General features: G+C 40.5%; 1 protein-coding gene across 1 annotated transcript; it reads right to left on the bottom strand.

The window, feature by feature from the left end:
• Positions 1-8,483: 8,483 nt before the first annotated feature.
• CLDN14 (claudin 14) lies at positions 8,484-11,536 on the bottom strand. Its single transcript, XM_083612608.1, has 2 exons — positions 10,792-11,536; positions 8,484-8,557 (listed from the first exon to the last, which is right to left on the bottom strand). Exons 1-2 carry the CDS (start codon positions 11,493-11,495, stop codon positions 8,533-8,535), a joined length of 729 nt encoding a protein of 242 aa, XP_083468734.1. The 5' UTR covers positions 11,496-11,536; the 3' UTR covers positions 8,484-8,532.
• Positions 11,537-19,986: the final 8,450 nt, after the last annotated feature.

The following is a 19,986-nucleotide window of genomic DNA, read 5'->3' as shown; positions in this document are numbered from 1 at the left end:
GACATTTTTTTAAAAAAATCTTTAACTTAGTGTGATCCTGTTGCTACCTGAAGAGTCCTAGGATGTGGCATGCAAGCCACTTGTGAGGAGGGAGCGCATGGGGATGTAGGTCTCCCTGCTACACCTGTGGACATCTCAACTACCATGCCTGTTCTGCCAGTGGGGTTTCACCAATTATACAGGTTCAGGATATGCATGGATCTATCAGATCCAAGGGACACGGGTGGCGTGTCCACAGAGCCTAGGGCTTGCTGATCAGAAGGTCGGCTGTTCAGATCCCTGCGACGGGGTGAGCTCCTGTTGCTCAGTCCCTGCTCCTGCCAACCTAGCAGTTCGAAAGCACGTCAAAGTGCAAGTAGATAAATAGGGACCGCTCCGGCGGGAAGGTGAACGGCGTTTCCGTGCGCTGCTCTGGTTCACCAGAAGCGGCTTAGTCATGCTGGCCACATGACCCGGAAGTTGTATGCCGGCTCCGTCGGCCAATAAAGCGAGATGAGCGCCACAACCCCAGAGTCGGTCACGACTGAACCTAATGGTCAGGGGTCCCTTTACCTTTACCTTTTATCAGATCCAAAGCTCCTTCATTCAGTTCCCTGCAAAGACCAGCACTGGCCCTGGTGCAGTTTGTTCTTCCCACCCATTGTACCATATTGGTTTCCTACTATTACTATGTCTTACTGTAGTTTCATTTGTATATTTATTTTATGTAAACTGCCCTGAGACTTTTGGGTGACTGGGGAATATATCTCAATAATAAATAAACTCGAATCAAATGGGGGGGGGGGGGAGTTGCCCTTTCTGGAAGCCGCCCAGAGTGGCTGGGGGAACCCAGTCAGATGGGTGACATATAAATAATAAACTATTATGTTAATATGTTCTCACCCCAATTCCAATGAACAGGCAGGGCAATTAATGTGGCACTCCTGTCTTCGGCAGCTGCTCTACTGATGGGTTACTGCACCCACATGTAAAAGGTACTGTAAAGCTGAATGGTTAGTTCTCAAATGATCTTATAGTAAGCATTAAATAAAACATGAAGCTTACAATTAAAAACCCAATGTTGTATAGAAACAGAATTTATTTATTAATTTACCATTCCCAAGAGAACATTGTGCCTTGCTGATTTCTTTATCTTGACATCATTTATTTCCTTTAGTTCCAGGCTTGCACATTCCTGTCCTAAAGCATGCAAACTGCTAGAATATGGAGTACTTAATAGATCAGTATAACATTGCAAAAGGTAACATCAGTCCCCCTCAAGTCAGGGCTGGTTCAGCTGCAGGCCAATCTGCCAATGCTCTCCTCCTTTTCCTTTGACTTTACTGAACCACAACAGATGGACAAAGCTGCTGTTATGAATTTTTCCCCATTATGGCATTAGCTATTTCAGTTTGTCCACGTACAATAAAATGTACAAGCAGGTCTCTTTGTACAATGTGCATTTAAAAAATAACTTATGGCACTCCTTAATCAAAAGCAGACATGTTTGCAGAATGCAGAGAAAAGTGGGTGTGTAAATAGCATCTGGCCACTGGGTGTCACTGTTTAACAGGAATACGGTTTTATGGGGTTTGTATGGGAGCTGAATGTTGCCACCAACTACTGTAGTTCTAAGTTGCATTATCTAATGCAAGACTATGACTACATGCTACTTTGGGGGTGACTTTATATATATATATATATTGTAGCCAACATGTCTGCAATTTCAAGTGAGCCAGCAAAATGGACATTTTATTTTTTTATCTTTGCACTGTTTTACTTCTTAAAAGAGGCCTTAAAGTCAGAAATGTCCAATTCACAGTTGTTCAAACATTTCACAATTGCTTTGTCTCACTGTGCTTAAAAAAGTTTTTTATACACAATTGCACTGTAGTTAGATTTATAGTGTTTGAATCCTCAGTAACGGAAAGGCTGCGCTTTTACTTTAGGGTTGTCTTCCACAAGGTTGCTGGCAAACCAAATGCATGTTGGAAACTTTCAGAAAACAATGAAGCAATGGTTTATTTTATGTAGGCATGGCCAGGGAAATTTGGGAATACATGTGACTTGAGCCATTGCATGTTATACTCAAAGGCATTTTTCCCTTTGATGGATTTCACACATGTCAGTGTAATATGTGTATTGCTAATTCACATGATATATTTTTCCTCAGATGTCTACATTTGCAAAACATCTTCTGCAGTCACTCTTTGCCTTTAGCGTGTGAACAGATCTGCTATACTTAAGAGAAGGAGGTGGTGATGGTGATCAATCCATGATCCACATTTTGGTAATGCTATATTATTACAGTGGTACCTTGGGTTAAGAACTTAATTCGTTCTGGAGGCCTGTATTTAACCTGAAACTGTTCTTAACCTGAGGTACCACTTTAGCTAATGGGGCCTCCCGCTGCCGCCACACGGCTTCTGCTCTCATCCTGAAGCAAAGTTCTTAACCTGAGGTACTATTTCTGGGTTAGCGGAGTCTGTAACCTGAAGTGTATGTAACCTGAAGCGTCTGTAACCCAAGGTACCACTGTATTATTATTATTTGTATTAAATTTGTATACATTTTGTCCACAGATCTCTTCACAACATCAAAATACATGATAAAAACACAAAGTACATAATAAGAACAAAACAAACAAATCAATAAACCCCACTCCCCCCATCCCTTCCAACAAAAATTTTCTGAAGTGTTTTGGAAAGAACATCCCTTAGGAGGTTGTGGGTTCTCCTTCCTTGGAGGTTTTTAAGCAGAGGCTGGATGGCCATCTGTCTTGGATGCTTTAGCTGAATTTCCTACATTGCAGGGAGTTGGACCAGATGACCCTCAGAGTCCTTTCCAACAATACAATTCTATGATTCTGTACATATTTAGAGGTCCCTACGTCTAAAAAAACCACAGCTGTGAAATAAAAATAGAAATCAAACCTGATCTTTCAGGCCTCCTACAATGGCAGGCACAGAGGAGCGGAACCATTATTCCTTTGTAGACTGAAGTAGGCCCTGTGCAAAGGGGGCCCCTTGAGGGAACCAGATAATTTGCCAGGCAGTTGAACCATAAATATTAAAAATAGGAACCAGCAACGTTTATGCATCACAGTCCATTTCAAGCAAGGCCTCTCCATTAAACTCTGGTAAATGGAGTCCATTTTTGATGAAGGCCAGGCAAGGTGGCCTTCTCTTTTTTTGCCAAAGTAATTATCATCTTGACAAACTCTGCAGGATTATTTTCTCAATGAGCACATTTAATATGAAACATGCAGGTTTGCTCCAATAAGAGCACATTCATATTTTTAACACCCTAGGCTTGTCCAAAATGTACTTGGCTCGGCTCCTGGGCAAGGAACACTTTTAAGGAGGAAATGTTGGGCTGCAATTATAGTTGGCTAAAGCACATCAGGCAATATGAACAGCTGTGGGATGCCTGTTCCTCTGCAATAAGGAAGGCTGTTAAAATTTTGACGTTACTTTGATACTTTTAATTTTCTTTCTACAGCAAGCCCAAATATTCTGTTAATGACTTTTTCATAGGGTTATTTATTTTAAGAAAAAGAGGCCAGCCAAGCACAGCAGGTAGTTAATACTCCATTCAGATTGTCTGCCTGCTGTGCTGAAATAGGGCAGGAGCGATCAGTTGCACTTCTGTGAGATTCTGCAATTAACCTACTGGTTAATCGGTGATTAACCTACTGTTAATGTTCACAGCTACTTGGAATAAATTGATTTGATTAGAAACAAAACCCAGATAATTTAGCTCCCCTTCTGGAGAAATAACCTTTCTGGTACAGAAAGGCAACGCTCCTTAAATCAAACAATGTATATTTACAGTCATACATTACATGGTGAATATTACCTTTTGCCTACCAAATGCAATGATCCTAATAATAAATATTTACAGTCATTGATTACCAGAGCCCCATGCAGCTGTTAGCAATAGGGAAATGTAAACACGGGGAGTAAGGAATGAGCGCAATAGCTCCATCCCATCATCACTTTCCAACACATAGTAGGCAGCTATCTGAAGAGGAAGCCTTCTGTATCTGTGGAGGCTCCCAACACATTTTAGAAATGTGGTTCTACAACACACAGGGAGCTCTGACTATACAAAAGGCTCCCTGCTTCAGGTAGTTGCCTTCAGATAGGGCAAAGGCAAGGGGCACAGAGCGATCTTATCTCTGCTTGCTCCCCTTTCTGTTTTCCTACAGCTCATGACTGTATAGGACTAAACACATAGATGAATCAAAATAGCCTGATTGTCCCAGGGCTTTTTTTTTTTAAAAAAAAAAGGTTTGGGATAGTAGTTAATCTATATCTATTTTAACCTCAAAACAAGTCCATTGAGCAGATTTATTTGACTGGACTTAACCATCCAGCGGTCCTCTACCTACCTTTTACCTTTATTATCATTACCAAAGTACTTAATTATAGGCTGCAATCCTACATAGATTTACCAAGGAGGAAGCTCCATGGAAGACAATTGAGATTACTTTCGATTACCCATCCATAGGATTGCACCACAATGTGTGTGCGTGTTTCGAATCAACAAACAAAAAAGTGGCAGGAGGGAGATGCACAGAGGTTTCCAATGGTGCATTGTCTGGTATTTCAGAATGCTTTCCAGCAGAGAGCCTTTGACATCATAAAATATCAAATACCATCTGCCTCCAGGCATTGCTTAACTTCTGTAGGGGGAATTTTCCACATTCAGATTTTTCAATATCTGATGAGTGACAAGCAAGTTCACTAAGAAACAAATACTTCTATTAACCCAGAGGCATTTGAAATATCTGTTCCTTTCATCATGGCTTATTTTACGTCTACTGTATTTTCTTACTATCAAGTTTTATTAGAAATTTGCCAGCATAACTTGGGAATAGTTTCACCTTGTTATGCAGCCCAAACTAGCAAGTCCAGGAGAGAGAGAGAGAGAGAGAGAGAGAGAGAGAGAGAGAGAGAGAGAGAGAGATATTTTATATTTTATATACAGGCACGTTCACCTTCTTGTCATGTTGAAATGTTACTGCATGTGCTCTGTTGTGAGATTTAACGTCTCAGGACTGCTGGGCAGCAGGCTGCCTATGAGCTCTTAAAGTGGCCAGCAGGATCCCCATGTTTGGACTTGGCAAACCCACTGTTAGACGGCGGCATTCCCTGACGGTTTTAATAGGTGAGATAAATGGCAGGAAATGACATGCCTCCTTTCACTCCGTAATGTAAATAAGTGCAACCGTCAAGCCAAGCAAGTAGAAGCGTCTTATCCTAACCAACGTGCATTACATAAGGAACCTGTGACCCTCCAGATGTTGTTAAATTCCATCTCCCGAACATTGACCATTCTGTGTGGGGCTGATGGAAACTGGAATCCAAAAACATCTGGAGAGACGCAGGTTCCTCACCACTGCATTACATAACACTCACTCACTGTCCATTACTTTACTCAGCTTTACAATTTCCCCTATGTAACACTAAACTTCGGCCTTTCCTTTGCATTCCTTTATCAGTGCTGGCAGGTCCATGCAGCAGCCTCATCACCATATGCACTGCTTGCTTCTCCAAGCAAGTTAGCAAGCGTTGCAAACAGCTTTTTTGGTGGAGAATGTGCCACTGTCATGCACAACAAATGCTTTTGCAAGCATTACTAGGACTTTCCAAATGTATTTTTTCTAGACGGATTGCATTAATCATGGATTAGATCTCAGTTACACAGCAGGACTTCATTACAAGTAGACATGAGTAGGAGAGTGCTGAACTTCAACAAAGGCATACCTAGAGCTCTTGGCAAGGAGATGTATCAGCACCCACCAAACCTGCCCCTTCAGTCCCTTGTGCCCTTGGCAAAGAGATGCATTGGCCCCTCAGAAGCCAGGAAAGACCATGGACCAGAAACTGACTGAAAAAGTTTGCTTTGTGTCACCTTTTATGCCCTGCCACCAGTGACTTCCTCTGCAGCCACCAGGATCAGGTCTGCTCTGCTCCTCCTTCTCCTCTATTGGTCTGTCTGAGCACACAGATGGGCAGGCTCCTAGCCACTCCAAGCCAGAGTGCAGAGGCACGGTTTTTGCACCCCACTTCAGGGGAGGGGGCAACTGACCAATACCTGGGTATGCCCCTGCACCTCTATAGAAAGGGGGAGGGGAAGAAATTGAGAGTCTACCAAATGTTTACTTCCTGAAAAAAATATGCAGACTGAAATGCAGGTATCCTTTTCCAAGTTTTGCAATGCAGTTAAAAAAAAGAAGAAAAAAGAAAGGTGTTACAAAAATGCATTATGTTCAGAGAAAGTTTGCATAAAAGTGCATATATATATATATATATATATATATATATATAATGATATATATATATATATATATATATATATATATATATATATATCAGTATAAATAACTTACTAAAATGCAGTGAACTCAGTGGGACTTCATCCCTGGTGAGTAATTAAAGGTTTGCAGCCTCAGCAATGGGTGGGAGCGTATGTAACTCCAAATTCAGCACTTGCTACATAACTAAACCCAAATTCTGAGAGAGGGCCATCATCACTCAATGAAACATGAGGTCTGTTAGGGGCTGGACCATCCCAACCCTACAGAAATGGTTCATCATGAATTGTATATATGACACCAGGTCTTGAGCCACTGTTGTTGCCCTTGGGGATGCAGAAAGCAAAGGAACTGGCCTGCAAGACTTTCTCTCTGATGCATGGTGCACAAGAACTTGTTACTCTGTGGAGAGCACGTGCACTCTGTATGTGTTATGGGGAACTAGCACGAGTTCCTATCACAGCTATATTTTCATCTGTTTCAGTGCATATGCTAAAGAGCAGATGAATCTGCTTCAATTAAGCACTGACCTGTTGTAAATTATTAGTACAATTAAGCCCAACAGTCTAACTACAACAACAAAACAAAACAAAACACCTGAAGTGCAAATCTTCTCATTGGGATTTCGTCACCTGGATCCTGTGTAGTCTCACTACAAAAAAGTATCTTTGCCACTTCATTGATCTGGGCTGCCTCACAGTTAATTTCATGTCAAATTTTTTGGTTCACCTTTAGTGGATTACCTGATACTTTTCCTCACTGCTCAATACTGACACTCACTGTGTGAGCGAATGTTTTTACAAGTGGGCCACATTTACGAAAGCATTCTTCCACCCCTAGGATTTCATCAGCTACGTCCATGTGTGTATTTATTATGCTAATAATCCGTTACAGCTACATTTGAAATATATAGTATTAGTTATAGTGTTTCCAGCATATGGCCCATTGGTACTGGCAATCATGTTCCTTAAATTATGGATTTTCTTTTCACTTAAAAAACACACAGAGAAATAGCTGGGCAATGTAACTTTTAAACCTGCAATCTACTAAAAGCAGCTGAAGTTAACTCTGTGTGTCAAAACTGGAAACTTCCCATTACACCTTAATGGTGAAGTAAAGCTCTCCCACACTTTCTCAGAGTGCCTCTTTTCACCCTAGAGAGAAGAACCACTTCCTGTCTCTAAAGGAGAGCCGAGGAGAACTCTTGAGTTTCTATATTACATGGTTTTCTTGAATACAATCCACTTTGTAGAAAAAAATTGGGACAGATGTTGCAGTTTAACTCCCATCAGCCCCAGATAGAATGGTCTGTAGTCCAGGATGGTGCCAGTGGTAGCCCTCTAGATATTGTTGGGCTCTGGGTTCCTTACTTCTATGTACAGAAAGCATGAACAGGTAGTATAAACGGAACATCCTCCTGAATAGAAGTCTCTAACGTTGTTTCCCTTGGACCACATGACCACAAAACGTATCGTCTTTCCAACAGCTGTGGTAATGGACTCTACGTTTCAATGTTTGTAAACTCACCTGGTACATAGAGACAAAATGAAGTGCTTCCTGTGGCAATATTCAGCTGATAAAAGGAACTGTAAAGTTATGGAGTGTGTAAACTGCAGAGTTATTCTTGCGCCCTTGCCTTTTCTGGAACTAAATAAAAGTCTGGGAGATAATGAATGAAATTGACAGGAACTGCCAAACCAGTTTAACTGAGCTTTTAATGCACTATTGATCAATTAGATGATAAAAAAATTGAAGAAAGAAAAAGGCACACAATGTGAATACAGGATTCACAATAAACTTGATGAGAGATATTCTGATTTTTCACCAGTTCAGAATTAAACTTTATACGTTCAGCCACAGTGCCTTATATCTTTGGAAAGGTAAGTGAAGAAAGGTAAACTAAGTTAGATATGATGTTTCTAATAACATACAGCCCTGCCTTGAATCTCATATTCTCTTCAAATATGAGTATCCATATTGCCTTAATAGTCACCTGTTATTGTGGAAATGTAGAGAACCAAACTGAAGACTCGACATATTAGAAAGCAAGAGAAACTGAAACTGATAGACCACATGTTAGCACGTCTTTGTCATGCCTGGAAGGAAGTTCCCTGCCTGAGTCTCACCACCAACCATCACCTGTGCTTTCATACTAACATCGAACAGCCTTATGCCCAGTAGTGTGGCAGCATCTATGGAATCAAATCACAGGACAATATTGTAGTAAATGATCAGGCACCAATTTTTCCAATGGCTCTGCAAAAGAAAAAAAGCACCCCATTAAATTATGAGTAAATGAATCTGCTGGTGGTCACAATAGCTCATTAAATAGGGCTTACAGAAGAGAGGGAAAGAAGGAAGTCATTTTCACATAGAGACACCATCAGGGCAGGACTCCGGGGCTGATGTCCAGGGGGCCCCACTCAGTAGAAGGAGCAGGAAGGCTTCCAAATGCAGCAGGATGGATATGACACATGTTTAAGTCAGCTAAACAATATTGCCATCTAAAGAAACCCCACTGGAAGACTGTCCAGAGTCTAGAATTCCCTAACTGGAGCCCCATTTATCAGATTTATTTTTTAACCATTTGGAACAGGACTGGCAAGCCTTTTAAGCCAGAGGACCACATTGCCCTCTGAGCAACCTTCTATTTAAGTGGACAGATTCAATAAACCAGAATTTTACCAACATTCAGTAGGCTAGTTTCTCCACACACATCCCCTTCTATCCTCGATTCAGGCAATGAAGATGCTTATCATCAGATTCCTGCCAGCAGAAAGGGCTCACTAGGTAGGGCAGAGCAGCTACACTAGCTTCCTGGCAGCTGGGCCCCTGTTGCTTACCAGGAGGGGTGAGGTTGATGGGGAGGTCAGCAATGTATGAATGCCCCGGTAGGAACATCCAGGTTGGCTTCATCGGTGCATTTGCACTGCACAGACTCCCACCACCACTTTGCCCCTCCCCATCCTGGTAAGTAACAGCAACTTACCTGCCAGGAAACTAGCACAACTAGCGAGAAACTAGCAAGATGCCTCTACCACCCAGCCTAAAACAGACTAAGTAAAAGAACATAAGCTTTACTACCCCCCCTCTCCCGTCCCCCCCTCTTTTCTTCCCAGCCCTATACTGCATATAACACCAATGTCTCACAACAAATGTAACTGATCTGTAGAAAACACAACCTGAAGAAAGAGACAATGCATGTGCTTTTGTAAATGAAGAAGATCTTTAATAAAAAAAAATAATTAAGTGCGATTAGTGAGGGATGTGGCTTGGGAAATTTGTGGCCTGGGGAGAATCCTGAGGGCCATATTTGGCTTCTTTGGCTCACATGCCTCAAATTCTCCTCAATAATAATAATTTTATTATTTATATCCCACCCATCTGACTGGGTTGTCCCAGCCATTCTGGGCGGCTTCCAGCAACACCATAAAACATCAAACATTAAAAACTTCCCTATACAGGGCTGCCCTCAGATGTCTTCTAAATAGATGTTTATCTGTTTTCCTTCTGATAGGAGGGTATTTTACAAGTTGGGTGCCACTACCAAGAAGGCCCTCTGCCTGGTTCTCTGTAACTTCACTTCTTGCAGTGAGGGAACCGCCAGAAGGCCCTCGGAGCTAGATCTCAGTGTCTGGGCTCAACAACAGCGGTGGAGATACTCCTTCAGGTATATAGAGACCGTTTTAGAATTTGTACAAATTTGTGAGATTTGTACAAATTTGTGAGATTTGTACAAATTTGTGAGATTTGTACAAAAAGTAACTAGTAAACTATTATAATACTAATTATTATTATGGGATATGCTATATTCAGACTGTGTATTCTTTCTTCTTATTTGTATGTAAATGTGGGGGGGTTCTTTTGAAGCAGGTAATGGAAACAGAGGGACGCGGGTGGCGCTGTGGGTTAAACCACAGAGCCTAGGACTTGCTGATCAGAAGGCTGACGGTTCGAATCCCCATGACGGGGCGAGTTCCCATTGCTTGGTCCCTGCTCCTGCCAACCTGTTCAAAAGCACATCAAAGTGCAAGTAGATAAATAGGTACCGCTCCAGAGGGAAGGTAAACGGCATTTCCATGCGCTGCTCTGGTTTGCCAGAAGCGGCTTAGTCATGCTGGCCACGTGACTGTACACCGGCTCCCAATAAAGCAAGATGAGCGCCACAACCCCAGAGTCGGTCACGACTGGACCTAATGGTCAGGGGTCCCTTTACCTTTACCTTAATGGAAACAGAGCTCTATACAGCAGAAGTTCATATACTGACCATGATTCCACAGATAAAGAAAGTTACATGCTCTAGAATCTAAATGACTGTAATTTTTAATTGGAAGTTTCAAAGCATTTTTTTTTTAAAAAATTTACACATATTCTTTACATGAACCGCAAAGCAGAGGTAAACATTGTATGAAAATGACTGTACATTAATAACACCACCTTGAAAACACCCCACATACTGAGATTATAAAAGTAGATCCCAGAGAACTTACACATAGTCATTTAACCTGTAACCACTGTGAGAAGCAGAAGTTAGTGATGAGGTGTGGTTTGCCTTGTAGGCCACTGGGGGTCTGTAGGCTGGAGCTGCCCTTGTACTCCTCGGCTGCGAGCGGTAGGTTAAATCGTTCCCAGTACGTTGACATGAAACACAGAGGATGCTTCCACCAATGATACTCAATGAAGCACAAACGAAGCCAAGGTAAAGGGCTTGCCCGATCTCATACTTCATCCCATTGGGCAGCATTGGGTTGTAGAAATCAGTTACCACATCATTGGTTGACCAAGAAACAGGGACGAGGCACACGAGCCCCGCCAGTATGAAGAGGACTCCGCCCAAGACAGCAAACACGTTTTTGGCAGAGGACCCTTTGACGCACCTGGTGCACTCCATGCCAAAAACAGCAACCACGCAGGCCAAGGTGGAAAGAACACAGGAAATCACCATCATGGCACGGGCTGCTTGGAGGTCACGAGGCAAAGCCAGAGGAGAGTGGTGAAGCTGGCACTGATAGATGCCAGTGCTGTGCCAAACGCATTCCATCCAGAGACCCTTCATGTACGCCACAGCTGTGATGATGTTGGTCCCCACGTGGGCCGTTCTCCACCAGTGAGGCAGGATGGTCGCAGTTATTGTCCCAGCAAGACCGAGAAGACTCAGGAAGAAGCCCAGTAACTGAATAGCCATGCTGGCCATGTTAATGTTTGTCCTGGTTATACTGCTCGGTGCAGTATCTTGGTTGGGGCTCCTTCTGAAAGCACAGCCTCTCCCGGGAGATATATGGCAGGTTTGCTTTGACACCTTCTGGATGCCTAATAAAGAAGTAATTGCGGAACAAGAAGTTAAACATTATACGAGTGCATTACTCCAGTGACCAGTAAGGTGCATTCCAGAGGCAGTTAGTGTGATTATTAGCATATTTAACCCACTTTAATGCGCTCTGTGAAAACGGTGGGAAAGTAATTGCTTCTTGTTATTTACACCTGCCCTGTCTGCTCCATGAGGAATAACACTCTGTGTTTGTGTGTGTGTACACCCATATAAGATATAACACTGAAAAATACTTTAAAAGAAACATTTTGTCTTCTTAACAGGCTTTCTAATATACCTATTTCCTTTCAACAACAACAACAGCAAGATTAGAACGCTCTCAAATTCCTATGAAACAGAGGGAGAAAAGATTTATGAAGCAGGAGCCTAAAAGCTACTTTGCAGGATAAAAACATTTCCAAAAGGTCATAGCAGGATTACAAAAACAATGATGCTGTGTTTGCTCAAACTGAAAAGCAACTAAAGTGATTTTTTTTAAAGGCTTCTAGAAGAGGGTAAAGCACAGTGGATTACAGTTCCCTTTCCCACTTCCCAATATTTCTTGAGATGGTGTTGTTTTAATAAAGGAACCTGAAGGGGAATAATTTTCATTAGCCCCTATGGAGACTCTGGTTATGGCTTTAATCTAGATGACAGCATGTGAAACCAGATGTGTATCATGCAGCTTCTGAGAGGTGGTACCTTCACAATTATAGAAAACATCCTATAATAAATTCAAGCTGAAACACCATGAAAGAAATAGAGGCCCTTCCACCTGTGTAAATCTTAGTTTCAGTGATCTCTGCTAATGCTTCATTTGCAAGCTGCCTGCAAAAGCTGTGTGAGAGAAAGAGAGTGTGATCAAAAACTCAGAAAGTTAAAACATGAAGTAACTGTTGAGTCAAAATCCAAATAGGATCCAAGGGGAAAAGAAGCAAAATAATATATCTGTGCACCAACCAGATGATTCAGTTCAGACCCCAATTCAACACTTCAGAAAACAGCTGTCTGAGCTGGACTGGGGTCTGAGGCCAAGTCCACAAGAAAAAAGACAATGTTCCCTGCCCCATTTGCTGTTGACATTTTTTAGAAATGTCAATGTTCCCCCCTATTTACAGGAGTAGATGAAATTTGCAGACATAGCAGCCTGTCCAGAATGGATAAAGTGTACCAAATTACAGTCAAACAGGTCCAGGTTTTTTGATGTTGATGTTGTTCTGGATGCATCTAAAGTTTGGTGCTTATTTGGGCCTGTTTCATGACTGTTCATAAATGGAGGATAGGTTTTTAATAAACTCTATTATAGATTTTGTTATATAATTATGTACACCCCCTAAATCTGTTCTGAGTTTCCACCCCAACCCTCTGGATCAAATTTTGGGAAGGTGTGGAGAGAAGCAAGGAAAGGGAAGTTCTGCTGAGTGAATGGAAATTCTTGCACTAACTATTTTGTTTGATGCCATCCATAATCTCTATTAGATTTAGAATTATATTTCGTTCATAAAGATTAATACACCATAAACTTAAACTGCACAAGACAGGTAGGATTAGAATCCAGATCTCCCATGGCCAAATCCAATATCCTTTACATATTACATATTACATACTGCCTTTACATATTTTATATTATATCTACTACTGGTTGTCATTCTTTGCGCCAACTCTATCTATATGCTCTTTGTCTAGGGTATCCATTAAAAGAAAACCCTGATGGACTCAGAGAAATATAAAACAAATGAACAAATAGAAATAGAAATTATATAGGAGGATCTTCCCTATAAGATCAGTACTATTAACTCTGTTTAATTGATGGGGAAAGTAACCTTTGGGAAATTAGCCGCCTTACCTGAATTTATGCAAGAAGCCTAAAGAAGACTTGAGGTTTTCTTTTTGTGTCCTAATCCAGAGTCTTATCGGCCAAATCATCCTCCTTGCCTTTTAATTTCAGTTCATTGGTGCTCCAATTTCTTTCCTTGACCTTTTATTCATGTACAGAGACCCATCCTTGGCACACTCCTGGTTTTGATTTCTCCCAGTTAATTAAACATCCTGTCATACCTGTATGCACCATGCGTTGTGTACAATTTCAGAGCTCATCTTAGGTCTTTATGAGAAGGCCTTTCAAGGTCAGGCCTTAAGCTTCAGTGCTAATCCCAAAGAGAATAGAATATAAAAGGTAAATGCGATTTACGCCATTAGTCACAGGAAACAGGCTCCAAGTTTAATGGAGGTCATGATACTCAATGGCAAGTCAGCTGCTATTTTTAGAAATCATTAAGGTGTTATTTTTAAATTCTAGCTATTGCAGACTTTCTAATTTGGGAAACTGGTGTTAATTAGCCTCACTTGTTTGACGTCATGTTTTCCACAGTCCCTTCCTTACAGTCCCTGCCAGCTGCTACTGGCGTTAAGAATGGCTTTAACTGCTATGGGGACGGCTTTTCACCTTCTGCTTAACAACTGTAAATTAACACATGTATCTCAAAGAGCATCAAAGACTTGTAAAAGCATTGCCATCTGTACCATTTCTTTCCAGCCACCTTGTTCCCAACATGGCTGCCGAGTTACTGCTGTCCAACGGCTTCTGTGGCTAAAAACACAAGGCAATAAAGGCATGTTAACAGTGAGCGAATCTACATGCCATAAGAAACTGATAGATGGGAAAACAAATTATTTCTTCATTCCATAGGTAATAACAAAATTGATCATCTCAATTACAATTCAGAGTGTCATAATCTGTTAAGTGATTGATCACAACAACAACGCATAGCATGCACAGGGTGAAATGTCTAAAAGCTTGCACCGCAAAGGTATCTAAAACCATTTCTTCATCTATATATCCATTCTGTTGGCTAGCAGGAATTCAGTTTTTGGTGATTTGACCTTAAAAAAAGAAAGAAAAGAAAAGACTCACCAAACTAGTGTCAGCAAGAAACCATTCCAGGCACATTATTATATCTATGAAGATAACTAAACAGATAATTAACTCAAGAGATAATCCTGATTTTGTATCATATTTCACTCAACTGGCTACCAGTTCATTTCCAAGTGACAGTCAAAGTGCTGATGTTTAACCCAAAAGCCCCCCTTGGCTTTAAAGGTTTCTAAAGGAATAAAGTTTCCCATATTAACTGGCTGCGGATTGAAATAATCCTTGGAAACTTTATACCAGGTGCTCCCACTATCTGACAATCAGAGTGGCAATCAGAGATAGGGTCTTCTTGGTTAGAACATCCCACGTATGGGATTTCTTCCTGTTTTTAAATGGATTTTTGCCCACTACCATTTGACTATTTTGTTTTAAAAAAAAACCTTGTGAAAATCTCAACTGCAGAAGCCATTCAGTCCTATACAGGCAACCAAGTTGCCAGTTGTATTGTATGACAAGCTCATAAATCCATATTCTCACTTGACTTTGAAATGTAGCTAACAAGATTATTTCCCTAATGGAAAAACGCTATAGAGAAAGAGAGATAAAATGACAACATTTAAGGCAACATTGCTGCCAGTTTTAGAATATCCTATCCATCAGACTGGGCCTTACTTGCCTAATAACTTAACTGTCCTTGTTTTTCTTCCCTCTGTCCTTTCCATTTAACAGAAGGTCTGCTGATGTTTGCAATAATGTTTTTTGCTAAATGTACCAAGATCTGTGGTTATTTGATTCAGGGGTTGTTTGTTGGCTATGTGATGCATTTATATCAAAATGTTAGTGGGGTAACAAAGTGCTTAATTCATGTTAAGAATGTTATACTGTTAACGTTCCACTGAAAACTATTAATAATAATAAGAGATATTGTGATATGGAAAGGCTGAAAGGCTGCTTAGTGAATTCTGGGATTACTTCCATTCCTTTTCCACAGTCACACAAATATTTTAAGTAAGCTGTTTTGAAAGTCATCAGAATGTTTGAAGGTTTCCATACTTTAAATAAAGCATTTAAGCTGGGCACGGCGAAGTGATGAATAACACTCTGGATGAGGTGGTTGGTTTTGTTGAATTTTTCTTCAAGAGTACTAGAATATGAAGATAAACATTTTGAGCAGCATTTTACGCAGTTCGAGATCCAAATAATTCATAATAACCATCGTAGCCGTGTTGTTCCTAAAAGATTATGAACGTCAGGCAGGCTTTCAATTCATAGCTAAGAAGAAGCCCATTTTCATCTGATCATAGAGTTCGAAGGGATTCTGCAGATCATCCAACTCCCTGCAGTGCAGGAATACGCAGTTGTCCCATAAGGGGATGGAACCCGAAACCTCGGCATTATGAGCACCACCACTCTATCCAACACCCCCCCCCCCGGGTTGCTGGCATCAATCTCTGTACTGGGATGCTTGTCAGCCCTGTCCGGCACTACTGGTTATTCCTGCTCCCAGACTGGGTGGCTAAGTGTAAAAAGGGAAAGAGGATTTCAGCAGGTGTAGCTTGTCATGCACTTCCTGACATTCCCTCTTCTACCCAAACTATTTAAATTCCCTGCTTGGCCATCCTCTTAGCTTACCCGTCTTTCTCCTTGGTGAGGAAGAGCAGCTGGCTAGCTCCAAGTGGCTTCTCCAGAACCATTGGGCTTTGAGACAAATATGGGCTGCCCAAATCTGTGTGTCTGATACTTGTTCAGAAAATCTGGTGACTGTAAGCCTGATTGAACACTGGAGCCTGAATGACAGAATCAAGACAGGCAAATCCTTTACTATTTCCAGGCACCTAAAGGCTATATTTTTAGTGACAGATTCTAGAGACAAGAAGGTTAAAAAAGAAGAAAAAAACCACACTTACGGGCTTAATGCCATTCCATACATCAAAAGCAATACTATTACACTGCAATCAAGCTTGTAGTTTAACTATATGTCCATGTAAACTACTTTGTATGTAAGCTTCATAGCACTGTTAATATGATAATGTGTGCATCTTAATGGCAAGAGCATTGTTAAATGCATATTCAAGGCACAGCGCAGTTTTAATGTCATGGAAGCGAAACACCTTTAAGCTCTTGTGTCATATTATCTGAACTTTCTTACTGGCATCCTTGCAGCCTCCCATTATCCCCCAGGGCTTACATAACCCACCAGTGGCAAGAGCTGTAGAGGTTTCTCATTGCCACCTTAATTCATTCAGTGCTCTTCTTGTGGCTGCCTAACAGCCATATGCTTTCAGTTGTTCTATGTCTCTGCTTCCCCCCATGGAGGGAAATAAGTTATATTGAAATCAGCTTTTTGTTACATTTCAGTCCCATATTGTTTGCCATTTGCATGTATCTTTCTCTGCAAAGACAGAATAGACGTTAATACCACCCGTCCCAAATTCATTCATCTTTCCCGTAACACTTGCCAAGCGCTGCCATTATTTAACTACTTAAAACTTTCACGCTCTTATAATGCTCATAAAATACTTATTTAATTCTTGATATTTTAGAGCCAGCTGTGATGATTCAATCTAGTTTAGGTTTTTCAAAAGCCAGCCAGGAAAAATCCCATCAGGCAGCAATACAGCTCGTTTATAAGGAGCGACGTTTTTACAATAGTGAGACAACACTGCTCCTGACGTCTGCCTTATCTAAACACTGCCTATTTTAAGTTTTTCATGGTAAGCAAAACCACAGCATGCCGATTCGAGAAAGACATACATCTGGCTCAGAAGCATCACTCTGTACGTTAAACATTTTATGAAACAGCTCTGTCTTTTTAATTCGAGCAGAGAACTTTTTCTTTCTTTTAAAGCGGAGTTGGTTTGGCAGAAAGGAAAGCTATAGGGGTTTCTTCACCACAAACGTTTCTATTTCCCCCAAACTAAAAAAAATAAATAAAAAACTGAGTGAACATTCACTAGCCAAACATGTCAGATACACTAACAAACATCATGTACTGATTTGATGTGAGTTTTGTGGTTCTAAATTCAATTACTCACCTCTTTTCAGAGGGCAGGTTCAAGTATATATCCGCCTTGGGTATGTGTGTGTGTGCACCAAATAAGGCAACATTTAAAATTGAATGTGAAAATGATGATCTACTGCAATTTCTTCACTGCCCCTTATTGTGATATCAAGTTTTTGAAATAATTTCTAACATCAGTGATGAATTCAAGTGATGAATATGATTTTCAAAAGCAGCTAAAGGGATCAATGATAGCAGTGTTGCAACCCTTTACTCCAGCATTAGTCCAGCATAGTTCCACTGAAATCAGTTTGACCACTTTTGGATTTCCCTGTTTTGCAAATAAAACCAACAAGACAGCTTGCAGTTATTAGATATGGCATTTGCTTAATTGCTGCTGCCTCTGGAATCTCTGCAGGTGTGGGGACTGCATCAGCCTCAAAGCCTCATGTGTGTGTTAGAATCATAGGATTTTGATGGCCTATGCTAATATTTCTTTCCCTGGGCAACAAAATGTTGGGAAGTCATTTTTCTTTCTCATAACTAAAGGAATCTACCACTAGATACTAAGGACAACCATGTGTATATTTTGAGGGGCTTTTTCTCTCATTGCATGCTGCTCCACACTTGATTTGTGTAAAGAGGGACAGCATATCTATAGACAATGGCCTCTGTTGTGTGCTAGTAAAAAGCATCCTCCATACCAATGATGGGAATATAAAATCCTAAGTTTAATGGAAGGAATATGAACTGTATGAAACATAACCAGCTATCTGTTGTCATTTACAGCAAAAGCTGTTCTCTAAAAGGTCTCCAGGAAATGTGTAATAAAGGAAATATGCTGATGTGCTGGTTTTGAAATTCTGAATGTTTTAAATCATTGTTTTTGTTGTTTTCACCAATAATTTTCTTGTTTTATTCTTTTTGTAAACCACTTTAAGGTTTTATTTAAGCGGTAAATAAATTTTATGAAATAAATATATAAAAGAGAAATACAATAGGAAATATTTTAGAGGTAGTCATAATGATTATAGCAAGAACTGGAAAAACAGTAACAAGCCACCTCTTTAAAAATGGCTTTGGAACATTTCCAGATACAATCTTTATGTGCCAAATTATAGTGATAGCATTTTAGATGTCTAGGGAGGAGAAATCTATGCAGATGTTTTTTGTTTTGTTTTTTTGTTTTTCTTTATTGAATTTTCAGTTCTAGAAACAAAATAGACATTTAACATATCATTAAATTTCCAACAACTTCCCTCCCTCTCCTTCCTTGGTTCATTTTATTTATCTTCTCTCCCTGCATATTTTACTAAGACCATTTTGTTAGTTCTTCAGTTTTACATCCCTCAAACAATAACTACACTGTTGATTTTATCTTAACGCTGCCACTGTTTTCAGTGGAAATCTATGCAGATGTTTATGGCAATTATTGACAGCCGTTTAAAATAGAAAAAAAATCAGCAGAGCATTAATAGATGTTGTCAGTTGTATAAGAACATCAAACATTTATACAGAAGTAGGTATACTTTTAATATAATGTATTAAGTGTGGTGTAAATGCCCTAAGTTATTTCTCTTACTCCCCCCACCCATGTTTATTTAATGGTAATAAATGATCATCATCCCTATATCAGAGTCATAAACTACAGTTTGACCACCCCTGGTATTGTCAGGAGTCAGGGTCTTTAAATGAAAAGGTATTTGGCCCTCCAGTTAGGATATACTGCTGGAGGAGAAGTTGGCTAGGTCCCTACCATATATATTTTGAACCAAAGACCTTTTTATTTTATTTTCTCAAGCTTTTTGGTTACATTGTAATCTTGCTAATTGTTTTATGCTGCTTTTGTGATTCTGTAGCCTTTACGTTTATTAAGCTTTGTTTGCATTTACACTCATAATTACCTCATTCTTTCTTATGAACCGCTTACATTAAATAACTTAAAACGTGGTTTAGACGCAAAGGCTTTAGTCCTCTCTACACCTACTAGCAGGGACGGAGGACTGCAGGTCACAGCTGGACTTCCTTCACAGGTAAACATGCACAGGATTGAGCCAAAATGGTGCAGCCCTATGTGCTCTTACCTGTTTGTAAACCCTCACTGAATACAGTGGGATTTGCTTCCCAGTAAAACAGTTAGGATTAGGATTTAAGAGCTGCTCGTCTGTGTATTACATTATCCCCCTTGGGAATCTGCTTCTGCATGGAAACTCTGTGTGCCCTGGCTGTAACGTCTCTTGCACTTAGCCACACGGGTGCTCCTAATTACATGGAGAGTTTCTATCCTTAACCCACAAGGATAAAGTAACATGCAGGCTGGCCCTGAGTTCAATAGTGCAGCTGGTGAGCTTGGGCCCTCTCAGCCCTGCAGAACTAACATTTGGGGGAGAAACCTTACCTTTCTAAATTTCCTGACTTTTATGAGGGCTTGCTGCTACAACCATGACGTTACCTTTAGCATTTGCTAATGCTTTTTATTTAATACTGAGGTTTGTTTTGCCTGA

Source organism: Podarcis filfolensis (genome assembly GCF_964270895.1).
Source record: "Podarcis filfolensis genome assembly, chromosome: 4".
Taxonomy (NCBI): domain Eukaryota; kingdom Metazoa; phylum Chordata; class Lepidosauria; order Squamata; family Lacertidae; genus Podarcis; species Podarcis filfolensis.
The sequence above is the reverse complement of the archived record's forward strand: the minus strand, read 5'-3'. Positions and strand labels throughout refer to the sequence as shown.